The sequence below is a fragment of the Pelobates fuscus genome, chromosome 4, assembly GCF_036172605.1.
Source record: "Pelobates fuscus isolate aPelFus1 chromosome 4, aPelFus1.pri, whole genome shotgun sequence".
NCBI classification, from domain to species: Eukaryota; Metazoa; Chordata; class Amphibia; order Anura; family Pelobatidae; genus Pelobates; species Pelobates fuscus.
The window spans coordinates 87,750,484-87,770,540 of NC_086320.1; the positions used below are offsets into that span (position 1 = coordinate 87,750,484).

The 20,057-nt window shown below is 37.5% G+C and overlaps 1 protein-coding gene across 1 annotated transcript in view; it reads right to left on the bottom strand.

Moving 5' to 3' along the window:
* Positions 1–20,057, bottom strand: part of CHD7 (chromodomain helicase DNA binding protein 7) — a 102,744-nt gene that overhangs the window by 49,056 nt on the left and 33,631 nt on the right. The window contains exon 3 of the mRNA XM_063451369.1: positions 12,526–12,965. Coding sequence (XP_063307439.1) covers positions 12,526–12,965 — 440 coding nt within the window. The remainder of the gene's footprint in view (positions 1–12,525; positions 12,966–20,057) is intronic.

Genomic DNA, 20,057 nt, shown 5'->3' on the forward strand with positions numbered 1-20,057 from the left:
TCAATAAAGGGAGTGGAAATAGCGGAAATAAAACCAGGAAGAAATAGATCTGAACTATATAGGACGATTAAGTTGGGCATGAACACTGAAAATCCACATTTCAAAATGCTAGAGTATATACAAACACAGGGAAAGGCAAACATTCTACGTGGAACAGAACTCATTAGTTTTATTATCATCACCCTCCAGACTTTGCCTTTTTCAGAGAGCAAACTGATTTCCTTCTGCAGCCGCAGAGCAGGGGGGGTTGTGGGAAGGGAGCAGGAGAAGGTGACTTTAGCTGCTATATGCTATGGAAAACAGACAAAATGCATACTGTAGTTTTCGAAAAGAAACACAGCGGTCTTTTTCTGCCAAGAGATTTGTATTGCATGCTTCTGTGGCAGAGAACGGGCATAAGATAAATATACAACTTGTTGCTTGTATTATGAATAAAGCCTCTCTTTCACCCTTATCTGATTACACTCTTTCACTGCTCTGCTGGAGACACAAAGAAAGGCTATTCTGTTAGAGGGCCAAGCCATGGCCCATACACTTTTGCTGGGAACAGTTTTCAAAGTACAGTTTTAAATTCCAGCTGGTTTTTGTGTTCTTTACACTGGGTTTTTTTTTTTGTTTTTTTTTTTTTACCCGTGTTAAAAAGACAAGAAAAGCATTTAACCCTTCAAGTGTCTCAAAGAATTGCATGGTTGACCCTTTGGTCACTGAGGGTTAATGAATGGCAATAGCAAAAGTACTTTACCAAGAAGAATGCACAGAGAATTTACTCATGATTGTAAGTATGTCCTGAGTGTAAGGAGTTTTTTTTTTTGTTTTGTTTTTTTTATCTGAATATATGATGAATCATAGCAAAAAAAAAAAAAAAAAAAAAAGTAAAATACCAAATTAAAACCTCACTAGACACAGTAAAACTAAAAGGGATCCATAGTTCAGATTAATTACAATAACCCATGTCAAAATAAAAATGAGGTTTTCAAATGTCACTAGGTGGAGCATAAATAGTACAGTTCTGAGCAAATGTGAAGCAATTCGGAGAAGCATCCCACTGGTTTCCATGGTGATTGCTGCTCTTGGAGCTCTTCACAGCAGACTGGGGTGAAGCCATTTTCTGCTGTTGTAACACTTCCTACAATGTGAGAATTAAGTGAGAAGTAACCAAATGAAATCTTGGGAAATGAGAAACCCCTCTGAACAACACTCTTAAGTGTGTTTAAAGCGGCACCATCACCCTTCTACAAAATGAGTTTCAGAAAGATCGAATAGGTACATGTTGGAATATCACTGAAATTCCAGCCCAGTCAAGAGATACACAGACACAAAGTAGGGGCTACTTTGTCTCTGTATAATTCCTACGCCTGACAATTAGACAGTAGTAGCTCAGTGTCCAGAAGTTTCAACCCCCCAGCTGTCATCAGTGGGGGGTAATTGGCTTTATCTTTGAAGGACCCAGCATTCCATAAACCTTAATGCTGCATTCTGGCGCATGCATGGGAGTTCAGCAGTGACGTTGTAGGATCTGAAGAGAACCCATCGGGTGATGGTGGCACCCATGAAGACATGTTAAGGTAAGTAAGTCTCACCTTTGCCTGCCCCCGGGTACCGGACCCCCAGCAACACTGTGACCATTGGTGGTCTTTGCAAATTATGCCAAGTCTCTAGAAGGTGACTGTTCCACTTTAAGAATTTGTGGCCTTTTTCTGACATTTTCTAATTGGGTGCCTTGAACCACAGAACTGCTACTCATGACTCATCCGACTATTTTTTTATTTATTATTCAGTGTAAACATTAGAGAATGCAGTGGTTAACAATCCCAGGAGGTAAATGGTTTGGAACCTCTATGTCTGGCACCAATCATCATACCACAGTCAAAGCAGGCAAGGTCATGTGTCTTCCCCATTCTGAAGTTTGGTCAAACAACTAAACCACTTCACTAAGTCTGCATTCTTTGTAAGTGTTCTAGCAACATGAATCACCGTTTGGCTATATGCTTTAATGTGCAGATTTAACCAAGAGTGAGTGAGTTTTTAAAATTATATATTTTTATTTTAGCAACATGAATTATGAAGCTCTTCCTGAACACAGAATACAGTATTCTTTCAGATTTAGACGCCTGGTCTGAAACCCAAGGCCCAAGGGAATGTACTGTAATCGCTACCGGGTGGCAGAGGAACTCAAAAATGAATGTAGAATTACTCACTGTCACTAAAGTCAGACTTGCAGATACCGTAATCAAATATCACCAACAGCCATCTTCTACTATACATGTACATTATGACGGCCTCCTACTATATCAATTTTAATACATGGTCAGTATTTCTGGTGGAATTACATTCACACTTGTTAATGTGCGTGTTTGGCATCAGTGTGAATGTAATAATAGAGATGGTTGTGTTGTATTCTAGCCCAATATAAAGCCCATAGTGACTAGTCAGTGAAACTTTTTTTTTTTTTCAACACATACTGTAGACAAGGCTCAAAATTTCCACTTGTCACTAGTGAGTGAAAATGTAGCCCTTGTGAGTAGAATATGCCATAGGCTCTCTAGGCTAGCAGTGATATAAATAGATTTCCAACATGGAAGTTTTAGTGCTGCCTTTCATTGCATCTTCTACTTAGAAGCATAGACTGGTGCCCTTACAACTATTATGGCATCTTGTTACAGCTAGCCTCCTCTACCTTCGGAAAGCAGAATGAGACTAGATTTCATTTAAAGAAATAAATCGGAAAACATCCCCTTATTTAGGACAAGTGCCCTAATAAGCAGACCATTGGGTCCTACCTCCACCCTTTCAAAATAAAAAATAAAGACACCTTGTGGGGAAAGGGAAAAAGAAGCACTCTTAAATCAGTCTCCAGACTTATGTAATAACTAAATTTAATTGCACAAATGTAAAGGAAACGCAGGTATCTCCCAGAGGAAAAGTGTGTATATGGGTCAAGGCCAGTGTGTCATGCTCATAAAAACAGACAGAATCCCCAGACTGGTTATAAAATAACAGATGATGAAAGAGCCCATGATGTCATAACCTCAGAGAAGCTCAGAGTATGTAAGAAAGTGGTCAACACAGAACATGGAATTAGGACATGCAGTTTATTCTACGTAAAAATGAGGCGCATTTTATGAATACAGATTGGATCTTCAATAGGAAGTTAAGTTAACATTTCTAGAATTTACATCTGGGTAAATGTGTGCAACTCCATATTTTAAATGGCATTTAAGAGTACAGCAACAGGTGGAAATTTATAACTTTTCCCAACTTTATTGGATTATTAACCCCAGAAAGACTAGCTGCATAACACAATAACAGCACTAAGCTCTCTGCGAAGTCCCTTGACACCAGAGTCAGAACTTTCACGTCACAAAGTTCTAACGCAATGAAAAGAATCCCTAACACAATATGTACAACAACAAGGAAAGTGAATGACACAGCTCTCAGTCCTTATAGAATTATATGCCATCAAAACACATTTTGCACCGATGTCCTTTACTTCCTAGAGTTCCCTTTCTTTGTCAGATGCTGCTGGTTGACATCGGAGTTTTAAAATGCCATGGATAAATAGACCGTTAAGGTCGGTGCCATCTCCGTGTGATGTCAGATGCATCCCAACGTGTTTGATTTTTATCTAAAACGTGATTTGAGAAAATGTCACATGGGAAAAGTGCTATTTTACGATTCTGAGTAGAAAATCCACGTATATTAATCACATTGCTGCATTTCTGCTTTTAATGCAAAATATAGTTTTTCTAATAAATCAACCATTCTAACTTTGGGGATCTGGAAGTACTGAAAATAATGGATATGGAGGGGGGGCGGGGGGGGGAGATTTTATTTAAAGGTATTAAACACATTGAAGCATAATTGGGGATAAAGGAAAAAAATAAAAATAAAAATATGTTTCAAAATCTAGTTTAATTAGCAACAAATTTCCAGAAGTAGGGTACGGAGATAAATGAAAAAATAAAATAAAAATAAAAACAAAGTAGAAATAATATATATAGTATATTTTAGCCATCTCTGTATATAAGAGTCAGTACTTGACTCTTCCCAACTGTCCTGGTGTTTACAGTGCACATGGACAGAAGTCTTCCTTAGCATGAGGCTCCATTTCCAGCCTTTATTTCCGCTCTAACTGCCACAAATTATACAACACTACAGCTGAACGCTGGGCCCCCTTTTCCTTTCATCTGCACGCCAAGAGCAATCACATTACCCTGGTAACCAGTGATCACGTGACCAGCACCTGCTCTTCTGGCTGGATGCCACTGACTCAAGCCATCTGCTTCCCTCAATCAGCTTTCAAACATTGGCAACACCTGCGCTGCCCCGTTTTGTGGTGCCTTTTATTTATTACTGAAGAATCAGTGCAAAAAAAAAAAAAACTTAACCCTTTCCGATTCTATCCAAATGTTTGCCAAGAAAAAGGGTAGGAAAAAAAAAAAAGAAATGGCTAAAAAATAGCAGCTAGTAAAGCTTTCTAATAAAAATGTGGATTAGTTCTGCTGTCCCATGGTCCACTTTCATATTTAATGGATTAACTAGTTATATCCCAGGGTCATAGAGGAGGTTAGAGGTTCTACAAAAAAAAAAAATTTAAAAGTGAGACGGATGAGGAGCAACTTTTAGTTTCCAACCAGCTCCGTCCTATAAAGTTTTATATTGAGTGAATTTCAAATAATTCTTTATAAATATTCATAACTGGCACTCTTAATTTTATCAAGCAATTCATCTGGAAACCGAACAAAATCGGTTCTTATACCAGCAGGAAAAAAAAAAAAAGAAGAAGAAAAAAACCCATGTTGTGCAAACTGCAACAAAATTCTTTAATTGCTATTTGTGTGTGTATTATTGCCAAAACCGGGAACAGCACAGGACAAGAACGCTCTTAATAATGGAAACATTTAATGGACAGGGACATAATAGAATAAAAAAAGCAGGGGTTAATATACAATTAAATCCCATGATACTAATCCCACAAGCTGCTTTTTTTTTTGCAGCTGCATAAATATATAGGACACGATGTAAGACCATACGACTGCAGTTTGCTGAGTCACATTCACAGTACAATATTTGTCACTATTTATACAAACACTAACAATCTTTGCAGCTACATACAAAGTGTAGGGCCTTAATAATACATATTTTACAGACACTCCAGAAGAGTAGAATTTAAGAACCAGAAGGTATGCAGTAAAAGAAAGAGGAAGAATTTAATTTTGAGAAACATAGAATGTGACAGCAGATAAGAACCCTTCGGCCCATCTAGTCTGCCCAATATTCTAAATACTTTCATTAGTCCCTGGCCTTATCTTATAGTTAGGATAGGCTTATGCCTATCCCACACATGCTTAGACTCCTTTACTATGTTAACCTCTACCACTTCAGCTGGAAGGCTATTCCATGCATCCCTCTCAGTAAAGTAATACTTCCTGATATTGTTTTTAAACCTTTGTCCCTCTAATTTAAGACTATGTCCTCTTGTAGTGGTCGTTTTTCTTCTTTTAAATATAGTCTCCTCCTTTACGGTGTTGATTCCATTTATATATTTAATGTTTCATAACACTCCTGTCTTGACTTTCCTACAAGTTATACAGGTTAAGATCCTTTAACCTTTCCTTGTAAGTTGTATCCTGCAATCCATTAACCAGTTTAGTAGTACTTCTCTAAACTTTTTTCAAAGTATCAATATCCTTCTGAAGATACGGTCTCCAGTAAGGAGTACAATACTCCAAGTGAGGTCTGTACAATGGCATGAGCACTTCCCTCTTTCTACTGCCAATACCTCCCCCTATACAACCAAGCATTCTGCTAGCATTTCCTGCTGCTCTATTACATTGTCTGCCTACCTTTAAGTCATCAGAAATAATCACCCCTAAATCCCTTTCCTCAGATGTTGATGTTAAAGATTCAGATGGTTTTATTAAGCACTGGATAAAAAGATTTTGGACTGCAAATTTGTTACCAAATTATTACATGCATATTTTGTAAAGACAGACTTTCCACCTAAAGCCTCAACTTGCACAGTGAAGCCTATAAAAATCGGTACCTAGTGAAGCCAAACACCGAATGGAACATTGACTGAACTCGAAATTGCTACATATTCAAATCTACCCTCAAGATTCTGACTCAATGACAGATTGAGTAGTTTGTGCTAAACCAGAGGGAATGTGAAATCCTGGCTTGCTGGTAGGTAAAGCTAAACCCGGCAATCACATAATGCAGAATCGAGATTACACCTGTCCAATTGTGGGCAACAAGGCTGGGGTTTGGTTAGCCCTGTTCTTTTAGCCCATTACTGCTGACCAAAGTTGGACAAGCAAACGGAGAGGTTCGGAGTCACAGGTGTTTGAAAATTCACAGGATGGAATCCATAGACTTTGCACCATAGCAATTACAAAGAATTGTAGTGGAAATGGTGTTTATAATGCCCCTTTAACTGCAGCACAACAGAGCTCAGCCAATAATGCTGAATGACTGGTTTAAACCACATCCGCTAAAATGGAGGGCCTTCAAAGCAACTCAAGATGATAAACAGTGAATCTGCCTAGCTGAACCTGCGCACAGACATCATCACATTCCTTTTACAGAACAGTTCTCTGACCGAGCCCTTTGTGATCATGCCCTGGCTCATTAAGGAATCTTAACTGTAATAAATGGAATTATCTTTTGCCATTAAATCACAACCTACACTTTTTGTAAGGCCTTAAAACAATACATACGCAAATACACATTTTTTTTTCCTTTTAAAAATATATTTTCATGTGATACAAAGTAACAAAGTTGTTGTTTTTGCAATGATGTAAAGTAATACACATGCCATGGGTGTTTTCTTACTACAACTCTCACAATTCTCTGGCAGCTGACAAATTATGGGAGTAGTAAAAAAAAAAAAAAAAAAAAAAAAAAAAAAAGCAGCTGGTGGGAAGGGCTTTGATACAGAGGACATATGGGATATTCAGAAGTCAGGAAGGTCAGGAGTAAAAATTCCAAGCACTGTTTATCCTCAGACTTCAAACACGAGCGTGGATAGATAATGAAACTTACTGCATTTTTATAATTATAATATATATATATATATATTGATCAACACATTCCACATAATGCTATTAACATAATACAGACATACAGACACACAAACACACCATGTCCGTGCCAACCTAGTGACACAATTGTACAAAGTACCCAACAAGAATTAGGGTCTGATGAGAGCTTTGTGGACTATCACATTAAAAAGGAATCACTGAGGATCGTATGAGACATAAGATGGAGAGAGATAAGTAGTAGAGTATTTAAAGTGATGAAAGGGTGGATTAGGTTAAATGATGGGCGACAGGAAGGAGGTATGATAAGAGCCAGTTTGAGATGAAGGATGCTGGGTAATGTTAACAGAAGGGCAAATGGTAGTGTTGATAGCCCGTGGGTGGTAATTAGGGGGAGAGTGGTATCAGGTTGTAAATCCCGCTCTATAAATAAGAACAGATGGGTGGCCTAATGCTTTGGTGAACAGACAAGGGTTCAGGATTCACAGGATGAAGAAGTCTTGATGACTTGAGATGCTGGCTGAGTATTATGCAAATGTGGTTAACTATCCAAGATATAATGTTTATAAATACATGATGTAGAAAATACATTATGTAGAAACTTAGGGGGGTGGGGGGAGGTTCACGCATATATTGACAACCGGTACAAAATGAGATGGGAAAATGGTATAACTTTAAAGGGACACTATAGGAACCTAGACCATTTTTATCTCATTGATGTGGTATGGGTGCAATGCCCTGGCAATGTAAAAAACGCTACAGTTTTAGAGAAACTACAATGTTTACATAGCCGGGTTAAGACAGCCTCTACAAGGCGGCCACTAAAGGCATTTCCTGACTCACTGCTTTCCTATGGGGAAGACCTGATTTATGCTCGCACCGCATGTGCATTAGGTCCCCGGATTAAATATATTGCAGAAAACTACACTCTGCTGTATTTAAAAAAAAAAAAAAAAAAAACACTATTAAATATACATACACCCACAATCATCAAAAACATACTATTACATCATTGCAAAAGCTTTTTAAGAAATACGGTTAAGAAAAACTCTGCATGAAATCATTGGACCTGAATGGGTTCATTTTAAACAAAGAACCAGTAAAAGTAAAGATCTAGATTAGCCTTTGCATGTTTTGTAACAAATACTACAGTTTATGTATATTCTTGGGAATATACAAACGGGAATTCCCTTTTCAGGGTTTACAGTTCTATATTTGGGGTAGTGTGAGAGGGTTTAAATGACTTCTCCATTGCTGCTGTCATCTCATGGCTAACGGATAATAATGATTGCAGGATAGCAAAGGGGTGGACTGCGATTCAATAGGGGAGAATCAAACCACTATAATAGAAGAAACCGTTTGACAGCTTTATTGTATTTTCCACACACTTGTGCGGTAGCTGCACTGCGGTTAATAAAACATTAACCAACAAATTACAATGTCTAGTTCACTTTCTATCAAATCCATTATTGATCACAAAACATGTTATAGGTTGCCACTAAATCATTACATTAAATCTGCCACCTAACATTTTGGTAACATTCTTAGATTAAAGCTTTCAAAGCAGACTTTGTAAACCTCATAAAATAAAGTCAAACCAACCATCTGTCTGTACTAATTTCTTATCACACAGCAGCACTCACCTTTGGATACATATCTCGATCATCAATAAGGTGTGAAGAAAAACGAACAATTTCAGTTTGATGCAAAAAAACACAAACAAAAAAAAAAACACCACAGCCATAAAGCAATACTCAGGATTTACAACCTAAAATGAAATGCACTAAACATACAATTCTAACAGGTACCTGGCTTCTAAAGCTCACTTCAATGATACCAGTTAAACTTTCGCTTTGGTCAGCCAAGAACTAATGTGTGCTCTCAGAGATACAGACTTCAATGATGTAACCAAATAGACCACAAAGGGGGTGCAGAGGTGGATGCCTAATTTACAGCGGAACTAACTTAATTATATCAATAGCACCACAGGATCCAAAACAAAAAGGACTTTGTATGTAAACTACCAATTTGACATTTAAATACTATATTTAAAGTAATATGCTATTCTATAGGTGGTCTGGAGAAAGAGTCAGATTGGTTATGCCAATGAATAAATTTGTTCTAAGTATGCAATACTGCAACAATAAGTCATTGCCCCAAGTCGATCAAAGAAAGATCAAGCGCACTCCATATTAGAGTAAAGACACAATGCCCAGGTCACATACATCCAAAATGGACATTTAGGTTGGGATATGCCCCTCTTCTATCAAATCACTTGCTTTAGCGAACAAAGTAAACACTCACAATGGAGAATTATAGTTTGAATTTGCAAAGTTATCTTTATACAAAGAAAACCAAGGTGAGCAGCAAGCCATATACAGGTCCTATGCTTAGAGGGACACTACAGTCACCAAAACAGTCTGTGTATAGATTATGCCTATGCAGTCTCATTGCTTAATTCTCTACCACCTAGGAGTGAAAACACTTGTTTCGGTCCATATAGCCCTAGCCATATCTCCCCTGGTTGTGACTCTCACAGCCTGCATGAAAACAAAATGGTTTTATTTTTAATCTGATGTTCACTTACTTTAGAAGTTTTTATTTCCTGGTCTGTAAGTTTTACTTTAATTACACACAAGAGAATCCTTCAAGGTCTAGCAGGCTATTGACAGTGCACAGAATAATAAATTATAGATTATACAGACTGTGCAATAAAGGAAGTTTAAGCATTAGAGCTCTCTAAACAGGAAGTGTTTAGGAAGGCTGTGCAAGTCACATGCATGGAGACATAACTAGGGCTACATAAACAAAGTGATTTTACTTCTAAACAGCAGAGAAGTAAGCAGTGAGACTGCAGGGGCATGATCTCTACACCAAACTGCTTTATTAAGCTAAATTTAATTTTGCTGACTATAGTATCCCTGTAATGCAAATACAGACCTGTTATGACAATAAGACTCTCTCGACATACTAGGTTGTAAAGGTTTGCCATCATTGAACTAAACAAAGCCATTACAAGGTGGGACATTTTGAGTGGGTGAACATGGCTAAACAACTCTTAAAAAGCATTCATAAAATCCTTGTCACTGCTGCCTAAAACATAATTTTATCCAGAACGAAAGAACACAAAACAATCTGAATTCAACAAATCTACAGGCATTTGTTAACCTACTGTATAATGTAATAAAAATAGGTCAGGAGAAACGGCATTAATACTGCACACTTCTCAGGAGAACGCTTTTGCCATAAAAACCTGAAAACGAAAATTCTCAGAAAGCATTGTATATATTCACAACACTAATCTGAAGTATATTTTAATCCTAATGAAAACAGTGTTTCTGAGCCGATTTGGATTAGGTACTTCTGACTGTGCCTCCATCTGGAAATTATATATTTTCCAACATTGGTCCCAGCTTGAAAAACAGGTTCAGATGTTTGGAAACCATTCAGAACAGTTGTAAGACATTTCATATACAAATGCAGAAATGTTATGTACTTTATTTTTTTTGGTGAGATTAATCCTGCTCTTTTTGCTTCATCACGCACACTTTACACTACACTTAACAATACCAGCCCATAAAGGGGCAACAAAAATAACAGATAAATGTCACAACTGTGCTGTCCAATACAAAAGTGGACATGCCAAGTCTAACCTGACAGCTGCGAGGAAATCAAACTACACACCAAGAGTGCTCCTTCTATCTAGAAAATTCCCACTGTAGGAAATCACAAGTGCACTAAAATTGGGGGTCTTTGAAATGCACGTTTCTGGCAAACACCTGCTGAATATTTTTTTCTGCATTCATTTTATGTGACTACTGGGACCAAACTCTCCATTCTGACGGTGCGCGCTTATTGGGGACTGCGGGGCAGAGATTTTTATTTTTATTTTTCCCATTTATTAATACGAAAGCTTTGCCATTTATACTGGAATGCACAGACACAAAGAACACAGGGCACAAATATACTGTACATTAATGCAATGTTTACAATGGTCAGAGCAGCAAACCAAATACAGCATTGCTGCAAAAAAAATGCAATGATTGCTTTAGTAGTTCTAAAACATATGCCAATACATACACATGGAAATACATAGATCACACTTTGGGCATTATATAAAAGACTTCTCAAGATATGAGGGTCAGAACAAAAATAGGCAAACAAAGGCTTGTATGTTACATGTTCAGTGGAGAATGTGAAAGATTCTCCATAGCACAGCATGAATCATGCAAACCTTTTGCCTCTGGCCTCCCACCGAGTTGCTTTTTGTAGGCCACTAGTATCCTGGTCTTCCAAATGCCAGGTCATATTCAGAAGTATACATGCACAAGCGTTTTATCTTAGAGTTCCGTTGGTTTACTAACAAACAAACACTCTCAGGAGAGAGAATCACAGACACCACAACCTTCAGATTGGCATAATGAAAGTTCACCGAGTGGATATTTATATCACAAAATGCTAGACAAGTCTAATTCAGAGAACACTCTCAAAACTACTACAATCTTATATACAGAGGAACCATGTCTATCAGAGTAACCTTGCACTCCAGCGTCTATAGATGACGGCATAAAGCAGTGATGGATAAGCTTGGGCACTTTAGGTGCTGTAGGGTTTCATAGGAAACACTGTGCACAGCAGCTGGTTCACCAAAGGTTGTTACCCATCAGCTCCACATCAGAGGTTATAAAAGAGTGGGAGAAAAAAAAAAAGCGAAAAAAACAAAACAAAAAAAAAACTCTTACTTTAAACAAAACATTAAAAGCATACACTAGTAGGAACTGTTGGTGTAATGTATAAATTGGTGAGAAATATGGAGGGTGTAAAGGATCGCTCATCCTTTCTCTGAAACTTATCAAGAAAGAGAATGGAACACAATTTGCCTTGTGTATTAATGTACATAGCACATGGATGTCTGAATATAGCGCCTTGGATATCAGAAGGCGCGTTGATGGTCTTAACACATGTTAAGGCTTAGGGATTTACCAACTAAGGCATGTAGATTGTGCAGTTAAACAGTAATATTTGTTACTTGTTCTATGGAATCAGACATAACCTAACCCCATATTCTCTATTGTAAGATACAATACTATGGTGTCCTCCCATCACTTTTAGATCTCTAAAATGATACTCTAGGTCAGGGATAGGCAACCTTCAGCACTCCAGATGTTTTGGACTACATCCCCAATACTGCTCTTACATCCATAATGCAGGCAAAGCATAATGGGAGGTGTTGTGCAAAACATCTGGAGTGCCGAAAGTTGCCTATGCCTGCTCTAGATATTACAGCTGCATGGGTTTCAAGGCTACTAAATGGCAACTCAGAGAATAGTTCTAAAAGTAGAGCAGTCTTCATAGGAACCATCTTAAAGTGCAGTCCAACTGTTCCCCTTTTAGAACTCTGGCCATGAATGTGACCACTTATATATGCACCCATTTCTTCATAATCTCTATGTTGCCTGGGAGACAAACCAACGTTCAATCTTACCTCGCCTTCTTGCTGGCCTTAGATTTTGGTGTAGTAGTTTTCACTTTTTTCTCTTTCGGCTCTTTGGGCGTTTTAGGCTGTTTTGGAGGCTTGGGTTCCTTAGGTTCCTTGGGTTCTTTTTTTGCTTTAGGTGCTTTTGGCTCCTTGGGTTCTTTAGGCTCTTTAGGCTCTTTTTTAACTTTCGGCTTTTTCTTCTTCTTCCCTTCTGGTGCACCGTCTGTTAAGAACTCTGCATTCTCGATAGGCATACCATCCTGGTCAAAACATTTACTGGCTTTGTCTTCTGCTATGTGGTTGTTTTTTTTCTTCCTTTTCTTTTGTGGAGGCTGTGACTGCATGGATGGCAGGAAGTCTTCTGTATTCATTAACGGAGCATTGGGTCCACTAAGCCGAGTCATATCCGGCACAGAGTTATCAAGGAAGGGTTCTGATGGGGAATGCTGAAACAAAAACAAAAATTGCAGAAAATTAAAACTTTTTTTTTTTTTTAAACTCATTTTACAAATCTTTTTTCCCACCACCACCGACGACTATTTCTATATTTTTTTTTTCATTTGCAATTTCAATGCTTAAAGTCAGCATACGTTATTTAAGGCAATTCAAGTTTCATATCAATGTGTCAATATTGTCTTTTACCAGTTAGTGTTTAGACCTTGCTCACTTTTAGTCTGCTAAAATCAGTACTAAAATCCCAATTCCATGGCTTTTATTCTCAAAAGGCTAATGGCAATGTGCTAGTGCGTATACCAGGTTTGACCTGGAATATATGGTTTGGCTGGTATTTGATCCATAGCAAAAACAATTATGTTCCAGAATGGGCAGGGGGCAGGAAACGGCACACAGGCACAAATTCTATACCACATTCTACCCCAAGACTGCATTTTGAAGGCAGGGATTTCCTGTTATGACCTGTTCCACCCAATTATAGGTGAACTACATCCACAATTTAGACTGAGATTGCTGCCATAATCACACCTTTCTATTTTATAAATTAGAATAGGGAGGTCTTCAGTTAAAGGAAAACATTTTTTTTTATTATTCAGTAATCAAGTAAAGTGTTGGGCTGGCAGACTAGCATAATTTAAATAGATTTTGCAGATTAAAACCATTCTTCAGGGTAGTCATAATATTGAAATGACTTTTCTTAAATATGAATCTATTTGTAAACACTGAAAGCTTACACTTCTGAAATGTATAATATATTTCCCAATCATTAATACGGTTTAAAGGGATACTTCTACCGTTTCCACCCTGTTTAATGTATGCACTTAATTTTTTTAATACTATATATATATTATATTGTACACACACACACACACACACACACGAAGAGGTGCCAAGTTTTGCATGGCGCATGGTTTGGTATGCCAATAACACCTCCAATCTTTTAAGGAAAGCTGTTTCTGCAAACAATAACAAAGAACAGATGGTCAGCCCTAATGAATTAAAAAAAAAAAAAAAAAACATTTGCAGAGCTCCTTCGATGCCCACTATTCAGGACAAAGTAATAGCATGGCTCAAGTCAACAGTACTCTAAAAAACGTAAATGTGAAAAGTAACTTGTGAAATTTGCCAGTTAACTTCTTGCAGAGCACATTCCCCCCACCTGGCCATATTTACCCATTGCTCATAACATCGCTAAATATTTCAAGAGAAAAATAAATAAATAAAAAAAACACTGCAGAGGCCCACTTTTCTCCAGAATTGGAGTGCTATTCAATTAGTAGACATCCTTTCAGTCATAATATATATTTTCAGTTCATTTCTGACAGTGAGAAAATCTGGTTTAGCTGCAGTTTTGCATTTCTACACATAGAATTTTATAAGGTTCTCCGCTAAGAGTCTGACGTGGCTTGGTAAAGTGATCCCAAGTTCCTTTTTCGTCTCTTTGAGAACAATCAATTGAGCAATCAAATTTACACCACAGTTTACTCAAACACACGAAGGTAGCTGGGCAGGAATGACCCTCAGAACAAGGACTGTAATCAAAGTGTTTTATATATACACGACTGAAAGCGGGTGTAAATAAAATTCTTTACCAATATACACTCAGCCTACAATATTGAAAGGCCCCAGAACACTTGGCGGATGTTATTGTGATTCACTGCAAAAGTAAACAGTGCCACCTCCTAGCAATGCAGAAGGTTCAATCGGCCAGCTTTAGGGGAAATCATACAGCATATCCACTGAAGCATAACTGCTTCTTCCCCAGCAAACACCTGTCTCCACAGCCAGATATTTTGTCTGGTTAAAGGTGCATTTAACCCTTTGTCAACACGAAGCTGATTAACGGTTTTGAAGCTCATCTTCCCAAGTGTAAGCAACTAAAAACAAAAACAGACACTGTATCTTTACACCTTTAGAAGATCATAGGGTAAGTAAATGAAAGCTCCGATCTACGACAGTTGAAAATGGATTCTCCGAACGTTTGCATATATTCAATCATACAGGTGGTTAAAAATAAATTGCACTCATTTGCACCCCCTGCCCCCTCACCAGTGTAATCACAGCAGGTATGGTAGAAAAGGCTTCTGGCCTACAGCGAACTGGGTCTATTATGTAAAGTCAGCAGGATGAAGAATTAATCCAATAAAAACATACAAAAGGTAAAGCAAGGAGAAGGGTGAAGTGCATCAGCAAAGTGCATTAAATCCGGATTATACCAATAGAACCCTACTTAACCCTTACTTCTCAGAGTGATTTACCTGCACACTTCTCTTCGGCCAAATAAACTTAAAAATGACCGGTGAACCAGTGGATAATTCCTCCTACATACGCTGAGTCTATTTACTCTGAGCAGATATAGATCTATATGTGTGTTAAAGCATAGGATAGCGTATCTGAAATACAACTTATTACAGAATATTATGTAAGCACTTGCATTCTGACACTTCAAAGGGCATCATGGCCTTAGGGGGAAAGACTACAAGTACCTTAGTACAGGAACTGTCAAAGAAACAAGTTTATTTAGAGAGCAAATGGTCTAAAAAAAAGTGCCGTTTTTTTTATTTCAATAGACTTAAAATCATCATTTTATACTCGTGCTACTTTGGCACCTTAGAAAGATTAATATCTTGTAAAATACAAATGAACAAAGTACACAACATAACATTAAATTATTTATAGTATACATAATTTTAGCAAAATGTTACAGAAAAATTACTCTTAACCTCACTTTTGGGGGGGGGGAGGGGGAGAGTGGGGGCAAAGACAAAGTGTTGCATTTAAATGATCTATCAAAAATGGGCAGTACTACAGGTCAGTTAGTGAAAATAAACCAAACTGTCACACACACACAAAAAAAAAAGATTTAGAGAGCATACAGATGTTCCTTAAAATGCACTTTTAACATGAAAAGCAAATTTAAAGGGTAAAAATAAAAATCCTTTATGACAAATCTATGGAAGGTTTATTGTGAGCAGTTAAGAGATGGACTTATTAGTTGCTGTACACTACCACCTCATTTACTTAGAATAGAATTTATTCACTGAGGAAACTGTGTTGCAGAGTCTTCATTAAAGGGACACTATAGTCGCCAAAACACCTTAATTAAGAAGTGCACTCTCAATGCTCAATTCTCTCCTATTTAGGAGTTAAATCACTTTGTTCATACAACCCTAGTCACACCTCCCTGCATGTGACTTCCAGAGCCTTCCTAAACACTTCCTGTAAAGAGTCATCTAATGTTTATTCTTCCTTTACTGCACATTCTATTTTATTTAGAATTTTTTCATCTGCTGCTCTTTTAATAATCGGCTACAAACTGCAGGAAAATCCTGTGTGTTAAGTTAAACTTACAGTGCAGGAGATAAAAACCATCAAAAGTGAGAAACAACAAACCATTTTGATTTCATGCAGGCTATCAATCACAGCCATGGGAGTTGTGAATAGGGCTGCATAAGCTGAAACAAAAACAAAAAAGGTAACTCCTGAATGGCAGAGAATTGAGCAGTGAGACTGCAAGGGCATGAAATTTACACCAAAACTGCTTCAATTAGTTAAAGTTGTTTTGGAGACTAGAGTTTTTTTTATTTTATTTTTATTTTTTTTGAGGCGCATGAGAGAAATTCTAATATGTGTTCTCATACGATCACCTACAGTGCAACGGCTGAAAAATTCCAAAAACAGAATACTATCAATATGCGGTTAAAGGGGAACAATCACTTCCTTAATTTTGAATTTTTTCTTAAGTTTAGCAAATAAGTTTTCTTGAAATCTAAAAAATACAAATTTTAGAAATCAACACATTGGTCCTAGAACTTGGCTACTCCATCTTGGCTCTCTGTCAATCTCAGTTGTATGCATTCCCTCTTTCCTACCATTGAACAGTGGAAGGAGAAATTTAAAGAAGTATTCCTGTTTCTTCATTTGCTATGTGTGCTAGATAGGCCTTAACTGAACTGTGATGTAACTGTTTAAATCTTTAATACATATTAAAACAGGAGGTTTCATTTCGTAACAAACTAAGACAATAATATTGTGGGTTGAGCGACGCCCAGGAGCCACAATATATCCAACACAACAGTCACACTGAAACAAAAGCTTATCAACTTGGTGGAGCTCGACAGAGGAAAAGTCTACATACATCAATACTTCCTTAACTACATTAAGATTCCTAGACTACCTTGCCAGTGGAATTATGGCAAATTATGAAATTTCACTACAGACTAGAAGTCAATGCTAAACCAATACCAAGAGATGACACTGGCACGGTTTTACATAATTTGAAGTTAATCATAGAACTAAATCATTGAAAATCTGGTTTTGTTGAAGGTATAATTATCATTCCACAAAGCTATCTTCTAGTGGGTGTTTTTAGATTTATACTTGGAGCAATCCACTTCAATGATAGACGGAAGACTTGAGGGGAAGGGGGAGATAAAAAAAAAAAAAAGGAAATAAAAAGTAAATTGTAACTTGTAAAAGAGTAATCTTGAATTTCCTTAACACAGAAGGTGCGCATGGGGCGGTTTGAAATAAAGTGACTTGTGTGCTCACTCTGAAGATAATTTCCCCTCATATTTACACAAACTTAAAGTATGCAGTCATCACACACACACACAGAAGTATGGATAGCAGTAAGAGCATCGGTTTATAATCAGGCCCGTCTGAAGCATTTACTGTAAATGTCTCTAAAAACAATGCAACTTTAACAGATTAACGTGCAATAAAATGAGGTTGAACGATCACTCCCAAAGGAGTCTGCAATGCATTAGAGCCAAATAAGATGCAGGTCCTTTACAGCAGCTCAGAAATCCCAAGTGGAACTCAGAAGGGAGAAACGATAAATGTCTTAAGTGAATACATAATCAGGATACAGCACATATGAACTACGGAAGTGAATGCATGCTCTACTTCATTATTTTGAATTGTGTGAATTTGTGAATACAATTTGTTTTTTTTGCTACAAATTGCCTATATTAATTATTCCTGTGGCAGTCCCTATGCCTCAAAATAGCAGAACAATGCAGATGATACAGTCTAAAATACTTTTAGGTTTTGTTTAGGTAGAACCGGAATGCAATGGAGTTGCCATTTTGAAGTAGGGCAGCTTAACCCTGTGCCCGCAGAAAAGTGTTTTTAACCAAAAGTTCAGCTGCCAAATAAAGAGACTCCGGATCGAATCCAGTAACTTTTCAGGTTTGTCAATATACAACTTTCCAGGGTTCAAACTAAAATGACCATAAAACATATAGCGTGTGAAAGGCTGGCAATCTAGGGCTCATGTAGCACTGGCTTATCAGTTTGCGAGCTACCAGATTTCTCAGAGGAGAGACATTTGGAAATCGTAATATTTTAATTCCGTAAAATGTAATGGCTAAAAAAAAAAAAAAAAAAAGAGGGGGGGGGGGGGGGAAATATTGCGTGTGTTTTTTGTTTTGTTTTTTAACTTGGAACCAACAGCAAGGATACACTACTGTTAGAGCAGTTCAAAGTGAGAACACAGAATAATAAAAGTACTAAAACACATGTAGAATTGGGAATAAAAAAAGCTGACGCTACCCTAACATGGGTCAATCTACAGATGCAATGTACAAAGAGAACAGTCCTACCTATATCATGTAAACGTTTCAGGAAGCAAAGACTTGCTCCTTCATGATGAATATAAGCAAAGTTAGAAGACTCTTGGCGGACTGAAAGTACCCCATGGTTATACAGGGTATAATTTACAGAACAATATTTTAAAGATCTCCATTTAATCTCAGCCTTTTACTTTTATACTTCAGTCATTACAAATATGAGCTGCAAAAGTTGAAAAAAAACGAACATCCAAGCCTTATGTCATATTGGGTGTAAAAAATATGTGAATACCATTTTAAATTGAAATAATTACAGTACGTTACAATAGTATACACCGCACTCTACAGTACCTAAAATAGATGTAATGAACAGAGTGGTACAAGTTATTTCACACTGTTGGAAGATTTTACGCAACGGGATTGTTTACACATAAACGCCAGTGCCAACGGTATCAACTTACGTAAACCAGCGAGCTATGTGACTTCATTCTATTTCCACCCTTCCCATTTTCTGGAGTATTCAAGAACAACTCCTTGATAAGGTGCTGCTGACCTAACACCAATAGCACACAGAAGCAAGGCATACATACATACATACATACATATATATTCTATACGGACACACAAGACCCGGAGAAAAATTAGCACAAAGCATAATAAACAGACGACAGTTACAGTGAAGACTATCTGCCATCAGGCTTTTTATTGGTGGAGTATGATGGAGCTGTAAGCACCAGAGTTTGTCTATAATCCTGCACTGTACACCAATTAAAACTAGTCATCTTGCTTCACTTTTATAACTATGAGAAAGGAAAAAATAAAAAGGAAGCGGCGTGGACACTCCAGTATCCTGTTTCAAGAGCTCAGTATTTCAGCTCTGTTTTGCATGAGACAGCAGCTATTCCTTCCTATTAAGTCGTTTCCTTCCGTGACCTGGTGGGGAAATACAGCTACTGACTTTACCACATTGGTGAGAGCTGCAAAAAATCAAATGGAGCGTTCTATAGCAATGCCGTGCACAAACTGTGTGTCTACAAATTCATAGTGTAAAAAAAAAAAAAAAAAAAAAAACACACGCGACACCTTCAACTTTATTATTTTTATAATTTAATTGTAAAGATTATGTAGGGACATAAGGAAATGCCTGTTTTTTGGCATGTTTTCCAGATTATCTGTTTTTTTTTATGGGATTGACCATCTTTAAATTACATATGGCCAGACCCATTTTTATGTCAACCAAAGACCTGTTTGTAAATAGCAAGTCTGTTTGCATTCCCAACAATGAGAATTATGGATGATGGAGGCAGGATCCAAGGTGTGCCAGGCCATTCGGGAAGGGGGGGGACTTTCCAGTAAAGGGACATGCTTATCTGAAATTGGGAGGAACAGGTCTGTGCATGCGCATCACCCTGACAGGTACTCAGGCAGGCCCCACGGGACACTGCTGAAGTGCTTTTATGTGGGATCAGTGCAATTTGGATACTCATCCCAAATTCAGGATGGTGCGGTCGA